This window comes from Marmota flaviventris, chromosome 17, assembly GCF_047511675.1.
Source record: "Marmota flaviventris isolate mMarFla1 chromosome 17, mMarFla1.hap1, whole genome shotgun sequence".
In the NCBI taxonomy this organism is placed as follows: Eukaryota; Metazoa; Chordata; class Mammalia; order Rodentia; family Sciuridae; genus Marmota; species Marmota flaviventris.
Window position 1 is genome coordinate 56,779,710 of NC_092514.1, and position 17,653 is coordinate 56,797,362.

Here is a 17,653-nt window from a genome sequence, read left to right on the forward strand (position 1 = left end):
GGCAAAAGATGGGCAATTCTTGGAGGAATTGCAGAGTCCAGGAAATTAGTAACTAGCTGAGCCTTGCCCTTCAACTGGAGTTTTTCCACCCAAACTGTTCCTCTCCTTTTAGAAGAAGGCATTGAAAGCTGCATTTACACCAGAAAGAAAAGGTATCCCAGTGCCAGTCCTCAGGGTGCCCAGTGGCTGGATGGGGGTGGGGAGACTGACTACTCCCATTTTTTGAGTGTAATACCCCTTTACCTGTGCCTCAGGTGCACAGGGTCTATCAGACCTACAGGCAAAATGTTGGCTAATATCACAGGATAGGAGGGCAATTAGCAAATCAATGGATGATGATTCTGTTTACGCTTCTATGACCAAAGCTAATTATTCCTTGTTTAGATAAAAGGTTTGGTCTCTAATTGGGGCCAAGTGGCTGCTGCTTGCATTTCAATCCCGATCTCGCTGGCGTGTGGGTCTCACCGGCTTCCGCTGCCCCACCTTGGGCCAGGTAGCGCTTAATCAAACAGCCTGGCGTCGCGACGCGCTCCCCAACCTTCTGATTGCTCTTCCCGCTGCGGACATTAGCCGGTGAGAAGCGGGTCTTTGAGCTTTTGGCCCGCTCACATTGTTTGACGTTCTAAATCACCTTTGTGGGTCTGGCACATGCCTTCGTCCCTAAACTGCAAGAGGGCGGGTTTGTGTTGCGGGGGCAAAGAGTGTAGGTCAGAGATGCTGGGACTTTGATGAAAGCGGTGGGGTGAGTCTCCGGGAAGCGCCCACGCGCCCCAGTGCCTGGCGCGCGGGCGGTGAACCCGGGCTCCAACCTGCCTCCACCCCACGTTTGAACACCGCCCCCCCACCACAAAAAAGTTTGCACCCGTTGGCAAGCCCGCGGCCTCCGGCTATGTGGGCAGCCAAGGTTTAATCTCTGCCCACCGCCTTGAAATCCAGACGACCTAGAGTCCGGCTGCTCAGGGCGCGCGTCGTAGGTGCCAGCCGAGTGCAACCCCAGGGTCTGGGCCGGCCCGGAGGGGAGCCCTGGGGCTCCGGCTGAAGGCAGAGAGGAGCGGCCTGGAGGGTCTGGAGGGGTCGGCGGCGGGAAGGGACGAGGCCGCCGTGGTCGGGTGCCGGTGGCAGCGCGGGAGCCCGAGGCCTCTATCCCTGCGCAGCTCCCAAAGGGCGTGAGCGCCGCCCCCCGCCGCGCCCCGGCCGGGCCCGCCGCGGCCGCCGCGCCATTCACACGCCCTCTGGCCACTCGGCGCGGAGCGGGGGCGGGGGCCACCAGCTCAATGGGGATCGCGCGGCCCGCGCCAGGGCCGGGGGCGCGGCCCGGCCGCGGGAGCCGCCCGTTGCTACGCGGTGGCGGCCGGCCCGGCGGCCCGGGCCCGGCGGCCGCATTATGCGGGTAATGCGGTGTGACACCGCGCGAACAAAGGCGGATTGAGCGGCCCAGCGGGCCCCGCCGGACGGGGACCGGCACAGCGGGGCTGTCAGAGCCGCTCCCAGGCTAATCCCCGCCCCGCCCCCGCCGCCCCCGCCGCCCCCGCGTTCCCGGGGCTGGGAACCGAGCGCAGCCCCCGGGCCGGGCGCCGCCGCCGCCGCGAGAGGCCGAGGGTCGCCGGAAGCCAGGGGCACCCGCCCGCGAGCTCGTCCTCGGCCCCCTCCCAGCGGGCGCCGAGGCCCGGAGGGTCTGGGATGGGGCGGCGGGGAGCCAGAGACCGGGATGGACGCCGGGGCCCACAGTCCCATGCCGCGGCCGTCGGGTTCGCGGTCGCTGCGCGGGTTCAATGTGTGGACTCGGGCTCGCACTCCCCGCTAGTTGTTGGTGCCAGTGGGACTGTTCTGCAGGTGGCCCTGGAGGGTGTCGGGCCCCAGGGAGGCAGCAATGGCTTCAAGGGCTACTTTCTCATCTGTGGAGCTCCATCACTCCCAGCACTCTGGACCGTAGCCGCGGCCTAGGAAAGGAGGCAGGAGTTCTGGCTCCGAGGCCGGCCTCCTGTCTTGCCTCCTGTGCAAGGTTGCCCGTCCCCTTTCCCCTCTAGGGTCCTTATTTACAAGGAGAGAGATGTTAGACTGCAAGTCTAGCAGCCCTTTGCCTCCCTAACCATCAGCGTCCGAATCTATAAAGTAGCGTTAAGAACATTAAAATGGAAAACAAACACGAAGCGCAGCATTTGTGCATACCCAACACTTGAAAGGGCTAGCCTTGTAATAAGGTTCACCCCTGAGAAATACCCGTGGGGCAGAGCCAGAGTAACTGACCTGTGCCTAGTTATGGGAGGATCTTGACCTTCTCAGTTTAAAACCTTGGTTTTGGGGTGGGGGTAGGGAAGGGAGAGGGGAAGACGGAGGCACCAGCCCCTGCTGTCCTGGTGAGAAGGCAGGGAGAAGCTGTACCTATTTTACAAAGAGTGTAACGGAGGCTCAGCCAAAGTTTAAAACGTCTGCCAAGCACATGCAGGTGGGAAATGGGTGGCTTGGGTATGTTTAGGCTCAAACTGTCCTGGAGTGGAGGGCTCAGGACTGTGCTGGCTTGTCTGGAGTTTGGGAGGGTGAAAGGCAGGTGGCCAGGGGCAAGATAGCATGGCTACCTTACCCCCTCAGCGCCGGCCAGGAGCTCGGTTTGTACAGTCTGCTCTGCCTGGTAGCAGCATTTGGGACCCTGGGATTCAGGTTGCTCATTGGAAAGTTGGGGCTACCCACAGGGTCTGGACCAGACAAAGAGGAGGTTAGGAAGGGCACCGCGGTTCCTCATTCTTCCTTAGCGGCTGGTGAGCTCTTAAACGCTCCACCGCTCCACCTCCCCAGCCTCTTCCTCCTCTTGGCTGGGGAGGTGGAGGCAGGGCTGGTGCATCCCAGGCTCGGACCTGAGCGGTGCTTCCCTACGTCCTCCCCGCAGCCACCCGCGAGTCGGCTTTCGTGCATGCCATCGCCTCAGCCGGCGTGGCCTTCGCTGTCACGCGCTCCTGCGCCGAGGGCACCTCCACCATCTGCGGCTGCGATTCTCATCATAAGGGGCCACCTGGCGAAGGCTGGAAGTGGGGCGGCTGCAGCGAAGACGCCGATTTCGGGGTGCTAGTGTCCCGGGAGTTCGCAGACGCTCGTGAGAACAGGCCAGATGCGCGCTCGGCAATGAATAAACACAACAACGAGGCAGGCCGCACGGTGAGCCGCGGCTGCCCTCGCCCCAACCCTGCTGGGATCGCACCTGGGACCCCAGTCTTGCCCTTGGCCTGGCTTTGACCCGTTTAGAGGCCCTGTGCATCTGGCTCCCCTTTCCCTTTGGCCAGGCTTGGCTCCCAGCCACACCCCACAGCCACCCATTCTGTCCACCCTCCTTCCTCCTTGGGCTGTTCTTGATCTCTAGGGGATGAGTCGGCTGGGAGGTGTGGTCACCCTATAGGAGCAAGAACCCCAGCTTGGGTGTGTAGTTGTGGAGCTGTCTTGGAATTCTGCCTCCATCCTTTCCTGTGGGTGTATGACCCCAGGCTAGTAACCAAAGCTCCCAGCCTCAGTGTCCCCCTCTGTTAAATGGGGATAACAATGTCTATTTCCTACCACTTTGAGAAATGAACTGTCATGTCTGCTTGGGGTGTGATGAGGAAAAGTAGAACCTTTGGATCCATACCTCAGTCCCCATCCAGTCTCTTCCTGGCACAGAGTAGTAAAGGAGGCTGGGAGAATGTGGGTGGGTGGGGCAGAGTGGGAAGGTGCTCCTGGATGGGGTCAGTTTGGGAGCCAACTGCTACTCCTCTTCCCCAGACCATCCTGGACCACATGCACCTCAAGTGCAAGTGCCATGGGCTGTCGGGCAGCTGCGAGGTGAAGACCTGCTGGTGGGCCCAGCCTGACTTCCGTGCCATCGGGGATTTCCTCAAGGACAAGTATGACAGCGCCTCAGAGATGGTGGTGGAGAAGCACCGGGAGTCCCGAGGCTGGGTGGAGACTCTCCGGGCCAAGTACTCGCTCTTCAAGCCACCTACCGAGAGGGACCTGGTCTACTATGAGAACTCCCCCAACTTTTGTGAACCCAACCCAGAGACGGGCTCCTTTGGCACCAGGGACCGGACTTGCAATGTCACCTCCCATGGCATTGATGGTTGTGATCTGCTTTGCTGTGGCCGAGGCCATAACACGAGGACGGAGAAGCGGAAGGAGAAGTGCCACTGCATTTTCCACTGGTGCTGCTACGTCAGCTGCCAGGAGTGCATCCGCATCTACGATGTGCACACCTGCAAGTAGAGAGCCAGGTAGGGCTCAGAGGCGGGAAGGGGACACTTGAGCTGCCCTGTCTTTTTTTTTTGCTCCATCCCTAACCCTTTTTATTTTTTTGAGACAGGGTCTCTCTAAGTTGCTGAGGCTGACCTAGAACTTGCCATCCTCTTGCCTCAGCCTCCCGAGTCACTGGGATTTCAGGCATAGGCCGCCTCGCCCAGCAGCCCATCCCGTTTATGAGCTACCCAAGTCACAAAAGTTTCCACAGCCAAAATTAGGAGCCAGGACTTCCCAAGTTTCAGTAGAAATGGTTCTTGGGCAGCAACTTGGTGGATTATATAAAGCACAGATAACCAAGTAGGCCACAAGCAATTGATTAAAACTCTTATACAAATTAGTAAATTATGAGCCAGATGAGATTTTTGCTTGGCCACTGGCCATCGTTACTGAGCCCCTGTGGAGCTAGAAGAGAGGCACTATGGGCTTGGGAGCTGGGAGACCTGATGTCTGGCCCAACTTTGTTTCTAACTTCTGTTCTTTTACTTCTTGGGCCTCATTTTTCTTGCTATCAAATGAGGAGGTTAAAATACCTGAAATAGTGGGCCGAAATCTCTTCTAACTGAGGTAGAATCATTTTGTACCTACCTTGAACTTAGAGGGCAAGTTTTTGCACAAACATAAACCCTTCCAATGTCAGGGAGGTGGGTGGGGAGTGTCGGATAAGCCCGTATCCTGACAGATCTGAAGCTTGGGTGGAGCGGGGAGCACGCTGCTCATGGAGTTTATGGATGATGATGATGGGGAGGAGGAGGGATTCAAGTTCAGAGAGACTACGATGAGTAATCTAGGGATCAAAGGCTGGTGGACTGTGTTCCCAAGCTTCCCAGAGGTGGTCTGCGTAGGAGGCCTCATGCCCTGGCCCTCGGACCCATAGGACACCAGGATAGGTCACCACGAATGCAGAGTGGTCCTGGAGCCTTGGCCTGGCAGGTTTCTTAGGCCCGCGAGGCCTTTCTTCCTCTTCTCTCCTGAGAAGGGCTCTGGTACATAGAAGCGTGAGCATAGGCTTTGGAATTAGGCCCAGCCCTGGACAAGTCAACCATGTGACCCAGACAAGATCTTCCTCATTGACCTGTTTCCTTATCTGTCATCCTCCCCAGAGGTGCCATGAGCAGCAGGTAGAAGAACACCAGGGACAGTGATGGGTCAATTGAGAAGCACTTGCCTGCTTGGTCATGGCTTCCAGGGCAGGTTTGGGGGAGAGTAGCCCACTCGGTGCCAGGTGCCTTGGAGCTGGTGTGCTTGTCTGTGCTGTGTGGGGCTTGGAGGGGGATGGGAGGTACCTGACAGCATGGGGAATAGCTCGGTTGAGGGGTGACCCTCTTCTCAGGAAGTCCCTCTGGGAAGGTCAAGTTATGCCCTGACAGGGACAGAGCCCAGGAAGGCAGCCAAAGGCATGACCTTACTTGGCATCAGGATAAAAGCAGTGTGGGGAGGGGAAGAGGACAAAGGTGAGCTCTGGTGCCACCACTTGCCAGCTGTCCAACCGCAGATCCCCAGCTTCCTCATTCGTACGGTGCTGGTGATACTGGGGCCTAACCCAATTTATTGGAGGCTCAAATTAGCTAACAGATGGGAATGCTTCTCTGAACACAACACTAATGAAGGGTGGTAAACACTCTCAGAGCCTTGACACAGGGCAGGCATTGTGCAAAGGAATGGCAGCATTACTTTGGCAGCCTCATTTACTGCTTTGCAAAACGATAGAAGAAGAGTCAACGAGGAGGAGGACTCACCAGCCAGCTGTAGCCTGTCGAGGTGGAAGGAATGTTTGAAAACCACAGTGACCAGCTTCTGGTGCTCACCAGGACCAGAGGCAGCATGTGTCCCATCTATTAAGTGAGACATAGCTCTGGTGATCCTGAGAAGAGGCTGTGGGGACAACAGGGTTTCAGAACACTAGTACTGGATGGGGCCCAAGAGGGCCCTTGGTCAGCCTGCCTGTTTCCCCAATGGACACAGCGAGTTATGGCTGCAGCGAGGCCACAGCAGCAGTGCCCAGTCCCATTGGTGGCTCCAGGGGGGCAGGGCGCAGCTCTCTTCCTGCCCTTTGTGGCAGCCAAGATCTGCCAGGCGAGGAAGGAGGTGTTGGGTTGGCCCTCAGTGTCCAGAACATCCCCCAATTCCACGCTCTCTACTAATACTGACCCTAAGAAGAATAGAGTGTGGCTTGGTGAGGACACTTTCCTGGCATTCAGAGGCCCTGAGTTCATCCTCTGCACCCCACCCCCCCCACACACACACAGAAAAAAACAACAAATAAAGTAAAATAAAATCTGTGCTCTTCATCAGGCCTCTTTTCTCCGCACATTCTTAGGCCCCCCTACATGGGGACAAGTACATAACATTTCCCACTGTGGTGGCTTTTTCATAAACACTCAGCTTGTCAGGTGATCCAGGCAAGCTCTTTTGCTCTCTCAGTCCTGCTCTCCTCATTTGTGAACTGAGCCACGTCTCGCTGGACCGTCCCTTGCACTCAACCATGTACATGAAGAGTTTGGCCCATGGTCCTGTGTTCCTGAAGAGGCAGCTGAGATTCCCAGGCCAAGCAGGGTGACCAAGAGTGGCTTTTTGCTGCTTGGTTTGGAGCCACAGGCCAAAGATGAGCTGAGTCCTGGTTACTTCTTCCCATCCTTTCATCCATGTGGACGCTGCTGTGTGCCCAGGAGATAAACTGACAGGGACTGCAGGGGACAGAGCCTCCAGATTTCTCTTGGCTACCCTGTGAGTGTCGGCAGTGCAGGTAGAAAAGGTAATCATAGAGCCACACACCCTCTTCACACTTGGGGGAGAGCCCCAGTCACATTGGCTTGGTCCAGGAAGGGAAAAGTCCTGCCTGGGTCCTTCCTGTGAGGTGAACACCTTTCCTATCACTCCTAGTTATGTCCAGTGCCTCCAGTTAATCACTGGTTGGTACCTTAACACTGGTACCACAAGTACCAGATTTATTCCTTATAATTCCCATGTTGGGACCACAGAGAACTAGAAAGACTCTGGACATGTCAAGTGCCCTGATTGACCCTAGGCCCTGCTGTGGGACCTTGGGCGTATCTTTGTAATCCTGCTGAGCCTGTTTGACCTCTGTAGAGTCTGGTCCTGGCCCTGTCAGCTCCCGGAGGAGCTGAGGGTTGGCTGGGAATGCCTGTGAAGTGGCATTGTGCCTCCATGCTTTGTGAGATAGAACTCCACAGGTGAGTGAAGTGCACGTACCCCTTGGTGCACGCACGGGAAGGAAGTATGCATAGTTAGACTTTCTGCCATTTGGACAGCTCATCATCAGGCTACCCAGTGCCACACAGCACTTTGTGTGTGGCACTTGCACAGCCTGGGAGTGGACTCGAGGTTGGGGACCAGCACTCAGATGGGCGAGGTTTCTCCATCTCTGCACAAGGCGAGTTCCTGCACTAGGGTGGTCACCTGGCCTCCTGGTGCCCAAGGCCCTCAGCTGGCAGTGGGGACATAGGATTTCTGTGACCTCCCTCCCTCTGGCAGGCTGGAGGTCCGAGCATGGGGAAGCCAGGGCCCCTCCTCTCTAAGCATAAAAGAAGTGTCGAGATCTCCTGTTATTGCCTCTGATCTTTGCACCCCTAGGGGTGGTCCCTCTGGGAGAGGAATGAGGTTTCTGACTCTTCCCATTTGTTTTCCCAAAGGACACTGGCAAGGGGTAAAGTGTGCGGCTGGGCGGATTCACCGAAGTCCCACGGGAAGCAGGACCTAGAGCCGGCCAACCCTTGGCATCAGCCAGCAAGGAGCGTGGACTGTTGCCAACTGCACGTGGGAAGTGACCTGGACCCCGCCAGTCTGCCGATGGGAGGCGCTCCCCCCTCTCCCATCTTCACATTTCTCACCCTGCTCTGGACGGTGTGTGGTTTTTACAGAGGGGCTTTCTTTTTAGTTCTCCAGGGTCTGGTAGGAACAGACCCGAGGCTTACCTTTGCACATGTTAAAGAAAATAAAAATGAAAAAAAAAAAAATCTACTCCAACAGAACAGGCTGGGCTAATGTGAGCTCTCGGCCTGGTGGGAAGGACATGAGCGTGGGCAAGAATCTGTCTCCAAGCTGCTTCTGATGGTGACATTCCAAGATGCCTGTGAGGTGGGAGTTACAAAGTAGGACAAACCCCTGCAGTCTCCTTTTCTGTCGACTCCCATTCAAATCTGATAACACTTTCACATTCTGATAAAAGCCATAGGTTTAGCTAGGATGGAGTGGTGGGGAGGTCCCGGCGATCATTAGAGGAGGATTTTGAGTTTTGAAGAACTAGTTCTGGTGCCCTGGTAAGCTGTTTGAAGAGCAGCCGAGTTCTTCTCAGTCTCACTTTCTCTATAACCCTGTTCTGCACGAGAGGCCGTCAGATCTCAAAATCTTTTTCTACCATTCTGCACTTTCCATCGTTAATGCAGTAGATTTTTTTTTTTTTTTTGGGTAGTGGGCATTGTAAATAGGTCATGTAGGGGGGCAAGTCTTCTCCAGCTCAAATGGCTTCCTACAGCAACAAGCAGTGTCTTTGGAGGGGACTTTTCAATCCTAGTCCTGCTTACCTGCAGATTCTCCATAAAAAACAATTCCAGGTAGAGCAGTAGGACTTCAGGTCATCAGAGAGAGATAGATATCAGGGTTTCCTCTCTAATCAGACCAGGTTCTCCTGCCACCTTCTCTCTATGGTCTCTGTGAGTAAACAGAAATGCAGAGAGAGTTCTTTAACACGCTCTTCCCTGTTGCCTGCATGTGAGATAGTATCAACCCTTATGGTTTCAAGGATCTAGATTAGGTGTTCAAAGTGGGCAAGCAGTCACTTGCTCCCGGGGGGAGATCCCCCAGCAGAGTGCTCCTTGATGCACACCAGTCCTGGTGAGTGTCCTGGAGGCGGCGAACCAAATGGAGGCAGATGGCTTTGACAGTCCTGATCAATCTGGCGACTCTCTTAAGGAGAATCACAACAGGGAAACAGCAAAATAAAGATTTGTCTTTCCTTTCTCCCTCTCTCTTGGGTCTATCTAACCCTCACCTAAGGTACCTGGTCAGTGATTCCCAGTTTGTGCAGGCAGGCTTGCCAAACTGTCATCTTAAAGCCTGCCTGGCCTTTTGCACCTGCCGGCCATGAGGCCTGCTAAAGAACCACATCCCACCCCTCTAGAGTCCCAGACGCTCCTCCCCATCTCATCTTAGACTGAAAAGTTTTAAATCACATCAACCGGTTAATGCTTGCTTTATGTGCGAATATTTCAGCAGAATGGATACAAATTTTTAAAACAGTCTTTTCATATCTATGTATTCTATATTAAAAGTGATAAAGTCATGTTTTGGGGACGTATTCAAGTAGCTGACAAGTAATTATTTAATAATAGTTCATGAGTGCATTGTAATTATTCTCGCTGTAGTCAGGTCATAGTATCCAACGGAAATTTCCTACCAACCTGCTGTATCCAAAGTTTTGTAAAAAGTTGTAGAAGTTGTTGATCTTTTTGATTTTATATTCAAAAAGTCTCTTTTTATAAATATTATTTATTATACAATGTATATACCTTTGAGTTAACTAAGATTATATATTATATAAATATATATATATTTGGAGAAAATATATTTCATCATGCAGTTTTTTTCTGTTAAGCCATTAAAGAGAAGGTAAACAAACTTAAAATGGATACATTGTACCATGTGTGGAGTTTCCAGATTCATGCTCAGGTCAAGAATATGACATTCTGAATGTGGTAGCCTAAGCTAATTAAGTGACCAAATTAAGATCTTTTCCTCTATTCTCTAAGCAAGATCTTCTGCGATGTCATGGATAGTAGGTCTGATGTACTTCAGGACTCTCTTAAGGGCTTATTTTGTTGTAAGTCAACTTCTATCAAGGAATTTGGGCTGAAATTCATTTCACTGATTCAAATATTTAAAAAAATTTTTTTTGGTTGTAGATAATACTTTATTTTGTTTACATATATATTTTTTTTATGTGATGCTGAGGATGGAACCCAGTGTCTCACTCATGCTAGGCAAGCAATGTACCACTGAGCCACAACCCCAGCCCAGATTCAAGCATTTTTGATGTACACATTAATGTCCCAGATACTCCTAAAAGAAGTGGCCCAAGGCCAGCAGATCAGGGGGCTGGATACTGCCTTAATTCTTTCCTCACCATATTTTCAACTCCATTTGTTGGAGTTTGAGCAATTGAAAATGTAACTTGACTGGAGATGGCCCCATCCTGCTAGTTCTCCTGCAGAAGCCAAGCTGTAGAAGTAGGTTGGCCAGCAAGAAGAAATGGTGTGCCCTGGGCTCTGGGTGGTCGGGAACAAGTGTCATTTGAAGTTGTAGGCTAGTTTGGGCAGAAGGACGAACAGGTGGGTATGCTCCAGGGAAATGGTTTTCTCTCCTTGGACTGGGGCTTCCAAAGGACTCACTCGAAGCTCCCAAGTTCTGAGTTTTCGATGGCAGAATGCTTTCACTCAGTTTTACAACAATACACAGTCCTTTAGTTTCAGACCTGCCCATAAAATGCCACCTCTTCAGTTTGTTAGGCACATTGTTTGAGAATAGCTGAATTGTTTTTTCTCTCTCTTCATCTACCTCTATTAGGAACAAATGTTACCTCACTTCATAAAAACATAATACCAGGAAACCACTGTCTACTTTGGGCAGTGGAAATGGGTTGTCTGTGCCCCCCGCCTCCACACCTATTATTGCTATTTGTTGTTGTTATTATTTTGGAAGCCTGAGGATTGAGTTCAATGTGCACTCTACCACTGAGCCACATCCCCAGCTCGTTTTTAAATATTTTTGAGACAAGGTCTCACTAAATTGCTGAGGCTGGCCTCAAACTTGAGATCCTCCTGCCTCAGCTTACTGAGTCACTAGGATTACCGGTGTGCATCACTGTGCCAGGCCAAATCTCTTAACTTTAGGAACGGCCACTCAAAGTTCATGAACTTCATACACACACACACAAGCACTTAGTTGTAGATGGACATAATTTTCATTTACCTATTTTTATGTGGTACTGCAGATCGAACCCAGTGCCTCATGTTTACTAGACAAGTGCTCTACCGCTGAGCTATATCCCCAGCCCTCAAGCAATATTATTTTATGAAGAAAGAAGGGAAGAGTGCATGAGTTTAAGGAGGAGGTAGAAACATAGGCAAAAGGAGAGAAGGTAAGGAAGTAGAAAAAGCCGAGAAAAGCAAGGGGAACCCTGATTGTGGGATTATTCTAGATGCATCTCCTTCAGTCTCCATGTGGCCCTGGGTATGTGGACTTGTGCTGATGTGGCAGCTGCTTTATACACAAGGGAGGTCAGTTCAGCTAAGTATGGCTGCTCTGCTGTCCTCACTTCCAGCTTAATGGAGAACTTTCTAAGACCACTAATCACTCTCACAAAAGAGTGAGGCAGAGTCAGTCATGTGGAGACTGTGTGCTGGGAAAATCTCAAACCTGAGTCCTCCTTGCAAATTCCATCCTCGCCTACTTGGGATTCGAGCCGATCACAGGTGCTATCTCTGCATCTCAACACCATGGTGTCCGTGTGGCACACGCCCTTTGTGGGCTCATCCCTGGGACCCAGTCTCGGCACAGCCTGCCAGCTGATGAGAAACTTTAGATCGTTTTGCAATAACTTCTGAAATTTACATGCTTTTTTGAACTCTCAAACACACCTAGCCTAGTCACTTCTTTGAAGAGGCTGCAGACCACGTTGCCAGGCAAGGAAAACGAAAGCCTGCTTCTGCCGCTGCCCCGTTCAGGCTGGGCGGGTGATCAGAATGGACTCAGTGCTTCGGCAAGGCTTCTGACCGGGATCTGATTATTATACACACTTGAATTTATTCCACGATTTTGTGATACGTGGCCAAAACTTAGAGGGCTGGCTATTGAATAATTTTTAAGCTATAGAAAGACAGCCTTAAAGCAAAACTTACATTGGATATTAACTACAATTAGTGTTCTTATTAAATTTTTTTAAAAAAGTATCACCGTGAAGATGTCAAAATCTAATAAGGATAAAATACCCCTTTCCCCCTTTTAGTGACATCTTTTGGCAGCCCAGTGGCTGCTTAAGCCACCCACAGGCAATGGCCTCCAAGGCAGTGGCCGGGTGGAGTCTGCCTGTGCTCACCAGCCACGCTGCATACCCATGCACTTCCAGAACCCACCTTCTGAAGGCAAGGTGGGGACCAGCCGGCCTCAGGGTCCTCCCCTCTGAGGTCCTGGGGAGCCAACCCTGCTGCTGAAGTTCCTGCTGATTTTCTGAGCTACCCCTTGCCCTAATCTGGGCCAGTGTCAAGCATCAGGGATCAGCCTGGAACATAATAGCTCAGAAAAAAAATGTAAAAACCAAGAAGGACACCAAAATGACCCATGGAAGAAATCTCACTGAGGGTGCTGGGGTGCACATCTCACAGGAAGGAGCGGTTCTAACAGAAACAGCCTTCTCTGCTCTGGTTTCTTGCTAAAATTTGTTTACGGCTCTGTTTTCCAAGATAAAATAAGCATAAAGCACAAGTATATAGGTTCTTGCTGTTTTTCAGCATTTTGGTATGCTAGTGATCTGTTTTTCTTTTCAAATAACTGTACTAAATAAGAGATTTTTAAAACAAAAATCCTCCACCTCCTTTGGCTAGCTGTAAGAAAACAGAGAGGTTTCTTTTTGGACCTCCTTCCTCTTCATAAGCGTCTGTCGGTGATTGTTTTACATGAAATACTGTCTACGAACATTTTCAAGTATATTTACTCTTTATTGCATTCCTTCATTTGCATTAAACAATATAATATTCATCTTTTTCAATATAGTTTTGGACAGAACACAAAGACATTATCCTCATTTAACAAGAGACATAAGTTAATACAATGTGTGCTGCTTCTCGGGAGGAGGGAAGAGGCAAGATGGCAAACAGGTTGGGGATTCAGGACATGGGCCACCAGGGATCACAAAATTCCACAATAAATTCACTGTCATAAAAGCCACAAAATGAGCCAGGGATGAAGACTCAAAACAAAAGTATACAGAGAACAAGATTTGGAGATGATTGGCCTTCTACTTGCCACACCCAAGTGCCACTGTGGCAACAAACTGGTCAGAAGTGGTGGCTTCTGACCACCTGTCCTCGTGTTTTAAGCAGCAGTGGGGAGAGTCGTGCTCCATATGTCTCATCACCATATGTGATAACCTAATTAAATTCCTTCCAACTCAGTGATAAGACAAGTCACCCTCAAAAGGACTCAATGAGTTCTCCTTCCCTTTGGAAGAAGCATGTAGAGGATGAGGGAAAGGATCAGACGGGTGTTCAAGGGCTGAAGGGAGAGGGTGAGGACATGGCTTATTTCTCTGGATAATAGTGTTTTATTTGCATGCTAGATAGTACAGATAATTTAAAATAAAGGAAGGACAAATTCTAAGTAAGTCATTAGGCTAAGGAAAAGAAAAAAGTGGTGATACTAATAAGCCTTTTATATTATCCTAAGGAATTGACCCACTTAGAGTTGGACACTAATTAGTGCTGAGAGGTTTGTAAATTACTTTATTTTAATAATTCCTTTCTGTTTAGGGGTGTACATTTTTCCATACATATCTTTCATAAGTTTTTAACAACATCTTCTGAGTGGTAATAATTAGCATATATCTTACCACAGAGCAAATTAATTATATCAAGGGGATGTCACAGCCACCACAGTGACAACTGGACTTTCTAATAAGAAAGATCTCCTGATTGCAACTTGAAAATATCTCTGAAAATGATTAAGAACAGCATCTTAGATATTCAAAGCCCTGTTTCTTCAGGCAGTAATAACCAGTTCCATGGGAATACCTTTAACCAAATACCAATTACCGTTAGTGTAAGCGTAGGGGAGTTGTACAGAGTCCCAGAGAACCCACGCCTCTGCTCACTGCTCTTGTTTTGCATGCAGAAAGTCGACCTTCTAACAAGGTCAAGTGTTGTCCTGCAACATTTGTTACCTTTACTAATAGTTTTCAGGTGGTGCGGAGCTTCAAATGTGTAGTGTGCACAAATACAGTACGGCTCCCACACAGACTCTGAGTAAGAAGGAACCACCTCAGCTCGGGGGAAGGTAAGCACAGCATCTTAAGCAGATTTACACTTTCCACAAAAACACCAGAATATCTCAATAAGCATGAAGAGGGGAGTGTTTTTGCACTAATCATGCAGTGAGCGCAGGTTGAAGGTAGAGAATGTTTCACTTAGTCCAGTATCTCCAGCAAGATGAGTGAAGATCCCAGGCCATCTTCACCTTGGTCATGTCCCTTGGTCACCGTGTGTTGCAAAGAGTCCATTTTCAATCAAAGTCAAGGGGGCTACTGCAAAAGAAACACCAAACACATACACATAAAAACAGATGAGCACCTGCAAAAAGCCATTCATAATGGAATCACTAACAGCTTCTTAATGTTTTTGCTACATTTTCCACTATGCATTTGCTATAGAAGGACAACTGACAAAAGAAAATGGTCACAACTCCATGCATTTAAAAACAGGTTCCAATAAATATGTACCATCAAGTTTTTCCCTGCATTGTGACAAGGTAGTTTTGCGAAGCAGGACAGGGAGAGCAAACCAACAGAACAACCAACCTCCTTGCTTGGTCTCTCATACCTACAACACAGTGAAGAATTCTAATAAATGAAAACAAAGTTATGTTGGAAAGAAACTGTCAAATTCATATGTACTGTATGCAACTCTTAAGTAGTTACTGGGATTTGACAGAGTGAAGTTTAGTCTGTAGTCTTAAGTGCTGTGTGTACTTACGCTCCTTCTTCTCTTAAGAGGGCCAAGAATTTTCTCACGCGGTATTCAGGATCCATCTAAATACATCAGAACAAATAAAGAAGACAAGTTAATGGTGCCTTCTAACAACTATGCACTTACTTCATGCCAAGGAAATGCTTGGTTTCATACTTCCAGTAGCACTCTGCTGACTCACAGGAATGTGTCAACTGCTCCTTGACCACTGTTCTGATGCACAACAAAGCAGATTATATCATTTAGGAGAGTGGGATTTCCCAACATGGAGAATGGCTGATTGCTGGGTTCAAATGACCTGACCCAGGGTCATTCATGGTCACCTCAGCCAAGTGCTCTCTCAGCTGGCGCAGCATGGGGAGGCACAGCACACTTGTGAGGCATCATTGTGAACCAGACGGTGGTCAGTCCAGGCAGTTCAAATGACATCCAATTCCCAGGACTTCTCTAAGGCATAAAAGTCTCATTAGATAACCCAAATATGGCTTATTACCTCTATGTCAATCAACCATTGAGCTTTTCTTAGCCTCAGTGCCCTTGCACAGTTTCTTCTTTGCAATTAATGGAACAGTTGCACTACAACTAAAACAAGAATACCGCTGACTCTGATGCGCTCTCTGGGTAAGCTGTCTCTCAGGGACCTGGAATATGTCATGGGTCTAAGGAAAGATGGCGGGATTCTGATTCAGGTTGTTGCTATTAATTATCTCTCCTGGTTTATTCATATGTATAGTAATTTGTTAAAATATATTTTATTCTTATTGGTCTATCAGAGATGTGAAGTTATCTAGATAACGATCATTAAAAACATCCTTTAATTCTTTAAGATGAATTTTTTATTGTAAGAAACACACCTCACTTTTAAAACATGTTCTAGGACAGAAGTCTATTCCCAGAAGGGAACTCCCTACCCTCCAGGAACGGTTTTCAAATGCTCAGTGCAGCTGTGGGCAAGTGTGCAATTGGATTCCCCCCTCCAAACACTTAAAAAAAATTCTCTTCTATCCCAGAAAAACATTGAACAGAAGTTTCAAATGTATCAAAGTTAAGAGGTCAGACTACAAAGGACTAAGAAAAAGTGTGAATAGCTAACAAAAGAAACATTTTTCCTCTTTGGGAATAGAATTACATATGAATCAATTGTCAAGTTCTTAAAAAAAATGGAACTAGCTGGAGCTCAGTTGTAGTCAGTACTTGCAGGTCTTTGCCCATTAAATATATTTAATATGTGTGAGCAACGACTTACTGACTTGCCTGTAGCTATGGAATTAAAAGTCAAGAGAAAGGGAGGAAAAAAGTAATCTAGATAAATGACTTTATTCCCTCAGGTGACATCCAGTCAGAGCAGATCCTCAGCACTGTGCAAGTTTTAACAGAATCATGCTCGGGGAACAGAGAGGGAACATGACTTACATTCTGCTAAACTACATGCCTCTTCACTGGGGCTCAGTCTCTCTAGGCAGATCTAAAGAGAAGTCACTCAGCTGCACAGAATCCATTTGACATGAAGGGGCTCAAACTTGGAGGCCTATGAAGTGTCAGTCGCTGAAGATTAGGCCTGAGCGCCCCACTCTCACTTTCTACCCCACGTACATAAGAAGCATTAACTTGATCACTGACCTCAGGCATCAAAGGAAGAGGAAGGGAAGGGGGCTGGGGCGAAAAACCCACAGAGTTTCTTCTGTGCAATTATTGAAAAAAAAAATTGAGTTGAAACTAGAAGAAGAAGAGGAGGAAGAAGAAGAGCAGAGCTGGCTTTCCGACAGGTTTGTCTTTTTTCAAGGAAAGCGCCAGTACACCTGTATGGGAACCTTTACCAGGAATAAGCCTCAGCAAAGTGCTTGGTCTGTGACTCTAATTTATTGCTCATAATGGAAAATAAATTAAAGTTTCAGTAGGCTGAACTTTAGGTTTCTAAAAACCACAAAAATATTATTTTAAACTAAGCTTATCACAAAAGATTAAAAAGTACTCACTTCATGTTTCTGATTTGTTATTGCTCCAACGGCCCCCTCTGGATATAACTGAGAAGCTGAACTCCCGCTCTGCCACCCACTCTCACACTGGTGGATGGGTAATGCGCCATGCCTACAGCATTCCACCCAGGACCAGAGATGGAATCATTCATTCATTAAAAGTTCACTGAGCACCATACTCTGTGTTTAGCTCTGTTCTAGGGCTTTAGATAGTGCATCTGAACTCACTGAGCTTGGTAGGGAGAAACTGATCTAGTATGTCAGATGAGGGCCAGGAGACAGGATGGGCATGAAGCATGGAGTTCCAGAAAGAGTAAAGGTAAGTTGCCAATAGTTGTGAGAAAGTTCCAAAGAAGTTTCATCTGTTTCTGCCCAGGAAGCAGAATAGGGCTCAGTTTTCCATGAGATCCTAGATGCTTTAACCCTATAGTAGTTTGCATAAAATTTCTAGGAGTCCAGTCAGGGAAAATTATACACAGCCCAAGTCCACTCTATGCAATGTAACCCACCTGTTCTTTACAGAAGTCTCCCAGGCCTCCTCTCATATACATGTAGTAACTTACTGATTTCTGATGACAATACATTCTTCCTCCATCACTAATTAGCTATGTGATTTTGACTAATTTGCTGACAACCTGAGTGATACACAGCTTTCTTAAAACAAGG

At 49.0% G+C, this 17,653-nt stretch overlaps 2 protein-coding genes across 3 annotated transcripts in view; one reads left to right on the forward strand and one right to left on the reverse strand.

The window, feature by feature from the left end:
- Wnt3 (Wnt family member 3) overlaps nt 1–9,676 on the forward strand; it is a 42,253-nt gene extending 32,577 nt beyond the window's left edge. The window contains exons 3-5 of the mRNA XM_027921781.3: nt 2,885–3,150; nt 3,748–4,235; nt 7,911–9,676. Of these exons, the coding sequence (XP_027777582.1) occupies nt 2,885–3,150; nt 3,748–4,227 (746 nt within the window). The 3' untranslated portion in view covers nt 4,228–4,235; nt 7,911–9,676. The remainder of the gene's footprint in view (nt 1–2,884; nt 3,151–3,747; nt 4,236–7,910) is intronic.
- A 3,292-nt stretch (nt 9,677–12,968) lies between these two features.
- The window catches only part of Nsf (N-ethylmaleimide sensitive factor, vesicle fusing ATPase), a 149,879-nt gene continuing 145,194 nt past the window's right edge, over nt 12,969–17,653 (reverse strand). For both annotated transcript variants that reach the window (XM_071602924.1, XM_027921771.2), the window contains exons 20-21: nt 15,018–15,073; nt 12,969–14,569 (exon numbers count right to left, since the gene is read on the reverse strand). In XM_071602924.1, the coding sequence (XP_071459025.1) occupies nt 14,548–14,569; nt 15,018–15,073 (78 nt within the window). In that variant the 3' untranslated portion in view covers nt 12,969–14,547. The remainder of the gene's footprint in view (nt 14,570–15,017; nt 15,074–17,653) is intronic.